The sequence below is a fragment of the Vicia villosa genome, linkage group LG2 (genome assembly GCF_029867415.1).
Source record: "Vicia villosa cultivar HV-30 ecotype Madison, WI linkage group LG2, Vvil1.0, whole genome shotgun sequence".
Taxonomy (NCBI): domain Eukaryota; kingdom Viridiplantae; phylum Streptophyta; class Magnoliopsida; order Fabales; family Fabaceae; genus Vicia; species Vicia villosa.
In genome coordinates, this window is record NC_081181.1 from 224,446,844 (window position 1) to 224,457,518 (window position 10,675).

General features: G+C 33.4%; 1 protein-coding gene across 1 annotated transcript; it reads right to left on the reverse strand.

Annotated features, from left to right (window-relative positions):
• Nucleotides 1-2,541: 2,541 nt before the first annotated feature.
• LOC131648344 (protein MAIN-LIKE 1-like) lies at nucleotides 2,542-3,087 on the reverse strand. Its single transcript, XM_058918104.1, has 2 exons — nucleotides 3,016-3,087; nucleotides 2,542-2,938 (listed from the first exon to the last, which is right to left on the reverse strand). The coding sequence occupies exons 1-2, from the start codon at nucleotides 3,058-3,060 to the stop codon at nucleotides 2,612-2,614; spliced, it is 372 nt and encodes a 123-aa protein (XP_058774087.1). The 5' UTR covers nucleotides 3,061-3,087; the 3' UTR covers nucleotides 2,542-2,611.
• Between the last annotated feature and the right edge of the window lie 7,588 nt (nucleotides 3,088-10,675).

Below are 10,675 nucleotides of genomic sequence, written 5' to 3' on the forward strand. Positions count from 1 at the left end.
TAATTAAACTAAATTAAAATTATGAAAAATGTTAATTGATTAAAACCCTAAATTCTAAATAAAATTAGCCTAAATTATTTAATTTAAATATTAAATTCAAAATTATCTAATTAAACTTAAGTTAATTATCTAAATGTTAATCCTAAATTAATTAAAATTATTTGACCTAAAATTTATTAACCTAATTGAGTTAATTATTTAATTTAATTATAAAAAAACTATTGGTTTAATTAAAAAAAACTTTGGTTAAAAAACAAAAAAACAAATAAAGGTTTTTTAAGAAACAACAAAATAATAATAAAAAAAAACCTGGCTGAGGGCGCTGGAATCTGGTGCGTGAAGAGCTCCTGAGGGTCCATGGTGGACGTGCGTTTTTGGAGCGTTGGATCGAAATTTGGGTGAGATCAAATGGCTGAAGGTGAGGGTGCTCCATAAGCGCGTATGACTGGCTGCGCTGGATTCCCTCAAAACCTGTAGGTCAATGAAAATAAAATTATAATTAGAGACCCTGCCAGGGATCGAAACTGGGTCAAGCAGGTTGCAAGGAACGCGTTTGCCATTTGTACTAATTGACTTTAATGTTAAAAGGACGGAAACAAATAAATAAAAAAACAAAGTGTGCGAATAAGTGACTTATCCAGCGTGGGACCCTTGCTCTCTCTCGTTTAGCCAATCAGAAACGCAAGCAAATCAAGAATGGTTGACCCTCCAACCGTGGCCTCCCACGCGTAGTCAAAGAGTCCTAGCTCCTGTTCATCGTCTCTCCCAAATATTTAGCTACGGTCTTACTTCCAATTTACCACGGTTTCTGCAAAGAATTTTCGCAGCTATTCCTGGCAAATTAAAACTCAATAAAACACGTTTAAGCAAACTCAAAAACTGCCCAGATCCATTAATTAGATCGAGGCAAGTCAACTGGTGCTATTATTTGACCGTGGGGGCGCTTATATTATGAAACCCGAACCACACAAGCTCCATGCCCTAGCCATGGTAGCTTGCGATTTAGCCGTCCAAACCCATGGGTGCTGGCCCTGTTCTTCACTAAAATATCTCATAAACTCAAAACAAACATTCAATCACGTTAAAACATAGTAGTATGCGACATTCGAAATTCAACAAAATTTTTGTGAAAACATGAACCATGTAGTACCGTTTTTAGATGCCTTTTGACTTAACCATGGATACAAGCTTACACTTTATCACCTTAGGAACGTAATAGGATGGATCAAAACCATTGAAACTGTTTGAAGGAGGCCTACGAAATTTACACCATTCTTTGATATTTTGAACTTTAGAACCCTAGCCTCCCTCTCTCCTTTTTTTCGTCCCCTCAATGCTGAATGAATATGTGTATATATATGTAAGAGAATTAGGTCAATGGTTTAGGAAATATGTCATGTAATTGGAGAAAGGAGTTTGATTGAAAATTTGGATGATTTCTTTCTAATTTTGCACTCAATTTTTCCTAAACCAAATGCCATGAATTTCCTTGATTAATGTGATATATTTGACAATTAATTGAATCAATTCTGAAGCCAAATCAAATCTTCTATTATTTTTATAATTTTATTAAATTATGATTTTAATGAATAAAATCTATAAAATAATAAATAAAAATAATAAAAATGTATGAGATATATCCTATGGTCGTGGATGGGCTTAAGAAGTTCAAATTTCTTGATTAAGTCAGAAACCCTAATTTAGAGGTTGTTGTTTAGGAGAGAGACTGCATGCTTCTTTCTTGTATGTCTTTGAGCATTTGAAAGTCAGATGGATTGAAATATGAATGAATAAGTTGGGCAAATTTTGGGGTATGAGACATGCATTCCTTTATATTGTAAGATATCTCACCCCTTTTCTGATGTTTTCCCTACCATGGGAAATGGGCAGGTACTCAAGTATATATGTGGAAGTTTGTAGCTTCATCGTGTTCACTTGGTGTGTTGCTCTGATACGTAGCACTCGGGGGGATGTTTATTTTGTTGTTTCATGTAGTTAATATATAAGTTGTTGAGTTCTAAGTTGAATAATGAGAAGTACTACGATGTTTTAAAGTTGTTTCTGATTGAATAAAGATGATTTGTTTTTAAAGTCGAATGGAATGTTATGATTATGCTGCATATTAAATAAAAGTTGGTTTGTTCTTAGAGATGATATAAGTCGTTTGTAATCCTCTAAGATTAAAGTGTTGCATATCTGATTATGTGTTGTTTATATGAAGTGAATGTGATATCCTAAATGTTTACTGATAGTTTTTAAAACACTCTGATTTTCGCTAATAATTGCGGGGTAGATTTGGGGTGTTACAACGCGCATCCATAGAATGTGCAAGTGTCGTTTTTTGCGTTCTTGCAGAGATATTGATACAACATGGCCAATACGACAGACTCCCAACTATATTTTCTAATTTTATTGATATTGTCAAATAAACTTAAATAAAAAAATTGACAATGTTACTTGTCGACTATGGAAAAAAGAGGTTACGAAACATTATCCTAAGGTAAACCTTAGTTTTACGGAAAATTTGTTTCTCAGTTGAGTTCTCGTCTAACTCAATCTCCTTATAATACTCTTTAAGGGTATTAAGATTGATACCTTGACCCCTCGACTTCTAGTCCGTCACAATCATGTCATGGCCCAACACCCTCTCAGATAGCTCATTCGCATGTTGAACACTTCCATTAACAGCCTTCCCATCAATGGGCAGACCAAGCAACATGTAGACATCCTCCAGAGTTATTATACACTCACATGTTGGAAGATGGAATGTGTAGGTTTCAGACCTCCATCGCTCTAATAATGAAAGGATGAATTTTGGATCGATGGTGTTGTTGGAAATTTTGATAACATGTTCGAAACTACATGCTTCCAGATACAGAACTACCCTCTCGTCAGGAGAGACATAATTGTGAGTGCGACAATGAAATCGTGAAACATCCTGAAAAACACATATAAAAAAATTAATATGGACATCATATAAGTATAAATGTTAAGAAGAAAAATGTATGAACTTACAAATGTCTGAAGGTTCACCCTAGTTCCTCTGTGCCTTTCACCCATGTGTAGAAGTTAAAACATCTTTACAAACTCAGAAACTTGCTTGAAAAGTTTAAGTGTTTGTGAAGAAGTGAGATGAAGTGTATGGTGAAAAACTAAAGTGAATGATGAAGTATTTATAGAAGGGATGGTGGATGCGGAAGTCTTTTGCATGATTACCAAGTGGCGAGACATATATGAAAGCTATAATCTAGGTGTGCATGCATTCAGATATAGTTGTTGACTGCAGGATAGGCGTGCATGCATACAAATATAGGTGTTGACTGCAGGTATAGGCGTGCATACATACAAATATAGGTGTTGACTGTAGGTATAAGTTCACATGCATGCTAGATAGACAATATGGTGCAGAGATAGACTGTAGATTGCAGAACAGGCGTGTAGAATATACTGCATGTGGGTACCACGTAGTACACAATGATGCCACTCCATGGCACACACTCCCAAAAAAGTACATTGGTGTCACCCCATGTGGCGCCTTCCAAGAAGATGAAATTTTGAACATTCATCCTTTATGGTTTGCTTACACTTACACGTCTGTCTGATTGAACAAGGCCGGATGTGTTGTCCGGTATATGCAACTTAGCATGTCAGTGTCTGGTTAAGTCGACTGTACAACTCCATGCATAACTCCCATCAACAGTAAATGCCATGTGACGGTACATGCATGCATCCCATCAGATATTTTCGCATGTGAGTGTACAGTACACATAAATCAGATAATTTTGTGTTACACTTCAGACTTGCTTCGTCTACATAAAGGAAAGAACTTATGTCAAAAGTCAAACATCTGATTACGCAATCAGCAATGGCCTCTATACAATACATAGTGAATGCTCATCTAAGTGATGAGACTTACGTTTGTGAAGATGCTGGTTTTCTGTTTAGAATCATAGATATTACACGATTCTCTTTAAACAGAAAAGCAAATTTTAGTTACTTCAAAAAGAGATTGGAGGCGAAGCTTGCACGGGTTAAGGTATTCCAAATTTTCTACAAATATCCATTTTTTCGTGCGAACAACCAGGTCAAGTTTTCCCAAGTTGAGGTCCAGGATAATGAGGACTTGTAGAATATGTTTGCCAGTCATGAGCATTATGGTTACGGTTCCATATAGTTGTATGTAACCTTAAAAGAAATGCAACCATCACAGTTGGTGGAGTCACAAGTCATTGATCCACTGGTTGACGAGCAAGCAGAGGTCTACATCGTAGACGAGGAATAAAAAGCATCAGAGTTAGAAGTTGACGACATGGTCAATGAGGAATCTAAAGACGACAAAGAAGTTATTGTGCCACCACATCACGTGTACACGCCCCCTGCACCCATGAGTAACTTGAACTTTGATGGGGATGAACCATCATCTGATATTTTCTATGATTCGTACACACAATCCATTCACATGGCACAAAATTTTGATTTTATAGTTAATCTTACCAACGTGGAGAGGTACAAAATTATGTGTAGAAACCCTGAATGTGGATTCAGGCTGGCTGCATAATACAGGAAGAGAAGTGATTCCTGGGTGATAGGATCTATTTCCCAAGAACACATATGCATTAACACAAATCTATCCCAAGATCATCGAAAGCTAAGTTATGATATTATATGTTAAGAAATATTACCTTTTGTGAGCAACGATCTGTCATTAAAGGTGAAAACGATAATCTCTCATGTTGTTGCGACTTATAATTATACTTCATTGTATAGAAAGGCGTGGATGGCAAAAACCAAAGCATTTGAAATTGTGTATGTCAACTGGGAGTATTCGTACAAACAACTTCCACGTTTCTTGACTGCGCTCCAAACTTATGATCCCGAAACCGTTTCTATTTTAGAGACACTGCCGACGCATTCTCCCGAAGGAACGTGTGTTCAAGGAAATGGGATATTTCATAGACTTTTCTAGGCTTTCCGACCTTGCATTATAGGATTTGCGTATTGCAAACCAGTTCTTCAAATAGATGGAACTTGGTTGTATGGTAAATACAAGGGAACCTTGTTGATGGCTATTGCCCAAGATGGCAACAATAATATTTTCAAGTTGAGTTCGCTCTTGTGGAAGGTGAAACTGCTGGGGGGTTGGAGTTTCTTTCTCAGAAATCTCTAAACATACGTTGCTCCCCAACCTGGGCTATGTTTGATTTCATTTAGGCATGCTTCCATCGAGAGTGAGTACAATAATCCAGCAAACGATTGGCACGACCCACCTTCAATGGATGTATACTATATTTGAAATATTGCACAAAATTTCATGCGGGAGATCAAGGATAGGGTTCTTCGGAAGACTCTTGTCAATGCTGGGTATGCATTGACTCAACCAACGTTCCAACATTATTGACGTGAAATTGTATTGTCAAATCCGGATGCAGGCAGGTGGATCGATAATCTAGACATAGAGAAATGGACTAGGGCATACGCCAACAGCCAACGATTGGGGCACATGACTACAAATCTTGTGGAGTCAATGAACAGTATTTTCAATGAAATCAGACATCTTCCAATTACTGCCTTGGTGAGATCAATCTACTTTAGGATGACTTCCCTTTTTGCAAGAAAAGGTGAGCGGTGGAGTGCAATTTCAAAATCAGGATAATTGTTCAGCAAAAGTTACCTGAAATTTATGAAATAACAATCTGCCAAAGCCAACAGTCATCATGTTACAGCTTTCGACCGATTCAACTGCACCTTCATTGTCAAAGAAACAATTGACCATAATGAGGGCCTCCTGAGACAAGAGTGCAGGGTTCTGCTGGAAGAAGGGTGGTGCGACTGTGGAAAGTTTTAGGCCTTTCACATGCCTTGCTCCTGTGCCATAGAAGCATGTTCATATTCGCATCGATATGTCTTCACACTCTTAGCTCCCATTTACAAGACCGACACCTTGCTCGGAGTATACAACAATGCATTTCCAGTGATGGCAAAAGAGGATTACTGACTTGCGTACGAGAGGGAGGTAGTATGGCATAATGACAAGATGCGGCGAAAGAAAAAGGGTCGATCCAACAACACGCGTATCAGAACCAAAATGGATGATCATGAAAAAATGGTAAGAAAATATAGCATTTGTCGTTAAGTCGGGCACAATAAAAATAATTTTCCTAATCGTGGATCAACCTCCACCAACCAATAATTATATGTCATGTATTTGTACTATCTTTTATGAAATCAACTAGACTTTCACGAACTAAGATTAAACAACAAGAACACAAATCTAGCATAAACAACAACAACACAAACAACACTTAAGAACAACAACTGACAGAAATTAGCAACATTAAAACAACTGCAATTTCACGATATCACAACCATCAAGACGATGTCATCTGTGTCATGCATCATGTTCATGACATCTAACTTCAACCAACCAACGTTCAATTTTTCCCGTGATAATTGACAATAATAAAATAATTTTACATTGTCCGTATATATCATTTATTTTTATAAAATGTTTAAAATAATATTTTAAAAATAAATATTCAAATTAAATTTTCATTAAAAAATTGTAATTTTTTGAAAATAAAAATATTTAACATAAAAATTATTTTTTATAAATAGTTAAAACAAACAAACCTTAATTTGACACCGTTTTTGTTAGAGGCTTACATAATAATAATATATAGCATGAAAATAAAATATTCAACAAAATATGAAATTTGCTAAAAACATGATAAGTAATTGGGTACTGTTTTTAAATTTTAACTATTTTAAAATAAATAAAAATAAATACATAATATGACATTAAACTATCCTAATTGATTGACTCTATTAATTAAATATTACCCAACTAAATTGAAGGGTAACAGAATCTTTAACCATTGTTTAATCTCAATGCAACAATTACGGTTGTCTTGAATGCATCAAATAAATGACATCAAAGAATTATAGTCCTCAAAACAATTAGCGTGTGATTGTGAGTTTCACTACTACGAAACTTTTGTTTATCTTTTTCTAATAGAAAATGGTAAGATTGAAAATGATGAAAAATCCAAATACTTGGCTTTGTTTATGCTTAATTAACTGTATAAGAAAAAGACTCTTTTAATTACATTTTTCATTTACACAACACGCAAGATAAACACATGAAATTTCATGGAGATCCATCCATATCAATTATACAGTGCCAAAAAGTTAAAAATGTGCAATGACTATCTATCTATTTCATTTCATTAATTGTGCCAACTTCAATGCTGTACTAATCATCTCAGGGTCCTGGCATTTAGTTTTCAATGCATGAGTCTTCAAACATATTTGCCTTGCATAATCAGCCTGAAACTAGAGAATGCCATAAATTGTCAGCTATCCATATGGTATGTGTGTAATAACTATAATTTGATAATCATGTGGCTTCTAATATACCTTGGTTGTTGCAGCCGTAAAAATCCCCTCTTCAAAGCTTTGGACAATCTTTCCAAACTCATCTGATCCTTCTTGACCAGAAACAATAGGAAGTTGTTTTTTTAAAGTGTGCATTCTACAAAAAGGAAAAACAATTGTTGACATTTCTTTCATGCGTTCCAGGCTGCAATTTACCCCTCCAATCACCTTGATCCGGTCTCCCATTGGCTAAGCCAGAGATGCAACAACAAATAATAATAATAATAATAATAATAATAATAATAATAATAATAATAATAATAATAATAATAATAATAATAATAATAATAATAATAATAATAATAATAATAATAATAATAATAATAATAATAATAATAATAATAATAATAATAATAATAATAATAATAATAATAATAATAATAATAATAATAATAATAATAATAATAATAATAATAATAATAATAATAATAATAATAATAATAATAATAATAATAATAATAATAATAATAATAATAATAATAATAATAATAATAATAATAATAATAATAATAATAATAATAATAATAATAATAATAATAATAATAATAATAATAATAATAATAATAATAATAATAATAATAATAATAATAATAATAATAATAATAATAATAATAATAATAATAATAATAATAATAATAATAATAATAATAATAATAATAATAATAATAATAATAATAATAATAATAATAATAATAATAATAATAATAATAATAATAATAATAATAATAATAATAATAATAATAATAATAATAATAATAATAATAATAATAATAATAATAATAATAATAATAATAATAATAATAATAATAATAATAATAATAATAATAATAATAATAATAATTAATGTAATGTCAGAATCTAAATGATTCATGATTCATCAATAACACAGGAATAATATTAAGAGATATTGAAAAATAGATAAAGATCGAAGATAGAGAGGACAAGGACAGAGATCAAGTAGGACCAACAAAACTTTAATATATCTCAAAGCAATAGGTCAAAGTATAGTCACGACAGCTAATGCTGATCACCATGGCAAAGGTCTTAACGGTGCACCTGGATCAAGTGGTTTGTTGATAGGGGCAACTTGATTCGATGTCATATTGTTGGCCATAGTGCCCTGGGATTCAGTCTCCATATCCAAAGATGATGTTATATTGTTGGCCATAGTTCCATGGGATTCAGTCTCCTTGTTGGCCATAGTGCCCGGGGATTCAGTCTCCAGTGTAAGCATATCCAATGATGATGTTATATTGTTGACAATAGTGCCCTCGGATTCAGTCTCCAGTGTAAGCAACTCCAACGATGATGTTATATTGTTGACAATAGTGCCCTGGCATTTAAACTCCCATGCAAGCATCCTCATGGATATTTTCCTTAGATAATCAGACTGAAATTAGAGAATGCCACAATAAATAGTCAATCTTCAATATGGTATGAGTTTGTGCTAGTAAGTATAATTTAATAACCATGTGGCTTCTGAGTAGAGATAATACCTGGCTTGTTGCAGCAGTAAAATTCTTGTCTTCAAACCTTTGAGCAAGGTTCTGAAGTTCATGCAATTCCTCTTGACCAGAATCGAGACTATGCTTTTTTAAACTTTCCGTTCTACAAAAAATGAAAAAACAATGATTGAATTATTAAATAATAGTATAATACTCCCTGCGTTTAACCTCTCATTGAAATCATATGGACATGTATATTAACAGTCAAAAACTGGTCAAATTAGTGAAAGTAAAGCTTACATTCTGTTGACAACTTTTTGGCGTAATAGAGGGTGCAATTGACCTCTCCAATCACCTTGATTCGGTATTCCGTTATTGGTATCCATTGCTGAAACAAAAAGGAGCATTCTTGTCAAATCATACTCTGAAAGGAATATAGACAGATGTAAGATTAAAAAGTTAGTCATACATGAAAAGCAGTTACAGTCGCGACGACGAAACCCTAATCCTGCAATGGAAAATTCCTATACCTATTTCTTCCAACGTCTTTCAATTCAATGAGAGAGAGAGAGGGTGGTAGACGGTTGAGGTGAATATTCAGATTGTAATGGACTCTTTACTGTAAATCCATCAAATTAACAAACGGATCCCTTACAAAATTCCAACAACACCCTTACTTTTTTATTTTATTTTATGAAAAATTTAATAATAAATCAGGTCACAAATCAATCATAAAAAATTAAGCATGTGAGGAGAGACAATCCATCCGATTTTTTTAAATTATGTCGCAATTTTGATTAATAATTTTTTATTTAGTAGTGTCTTGCTAGAGGAATAGTTTTTTAAAAAAAGAGAAAAATATTAGAAAAAAAAAAAGAAAATAGGAATAAATTGGAGAAAATAAGAGATTTATCATTGGATTTCTCGCTATTGTGATAATCTATAGTGGTCGCGATGCAAGACATTGCAGTTGCAATATGATCATTGCAAAGAGACGTTGAGTAGCTAAACATTGGGTACTCTCCATTAGGCATCACGTTCGTGTAATCGTGATGACCCTATTATAGGACCTATAAATTGCCAATCTTGGCATCTTTTACGTGCATACACTTTTAGCAACTCTCTTCTCATAATATGCATAACATAATCTGCATCATTCACTCAAGATGCCTCACTCTTCCCAAACTACCAATTCTTTTGACAAGCTCACGCTGAATTCTCTTCACAAGCTCACGCCGAAAAGTAAAGGTCAAAGATTACAAAGTGGCAAGCAAAAGAGTTTTCGATTTGAAAGGATGTGAAGAACTATTGATCATGTTGGAAGATAAGGGGTGGCTAAGGTTTAATAGCTTGATTGAAGAAACCAACAAGTCCATTAAGTTGGAGTTTTGTGCAACCGTTGCTTTTCATCCTTACAAAGCTACACTTCTAATATGCCAGACAAATATATTGATTATTGTCCTTCTGTAATTAATTATTTACTTCATATCAAACCAAAAAGTAAGTCTAGCATTCAAAATATAAGCGGTATTAGTATGTCCGAAAAAATGTGTGAGGTGATGAAAAATGAGTTTTGTCAACTCGGGGCTGAATGGGTGACCGTGAGGGGTAAATCATTGATATTGCGCACTATGAATATGTGCCCGATAACAAAATCATGGTCATCTTTTATTTTTCAAACTTAAGAATATGTGTTCAACTAGTCAGAATTTATAGTGAAAAGATGTATGGCTCTGATGGCCATTTTGAATCATAAGCCCAGTGATATGAGGCTATTAATTGCGAAAATATCAAAT

Bases quoted from the DNA above. Each gene is read 5' to 3' on its own strand.
- LOC131648344 (XM_058918104.1), bottom strand. From the start codon at position 3,060: ATGGGTGAAAGGCACAGAGGAACTAGGGTGAACCTTCAGACATTT. The intron at 2,939-3,015 runs GTAAGTTCATAC...TGTGTTTTTCAG, and splicing joins GGGTGAACCTTCAGACATTT to GATGTTTCACGATTTCATTG.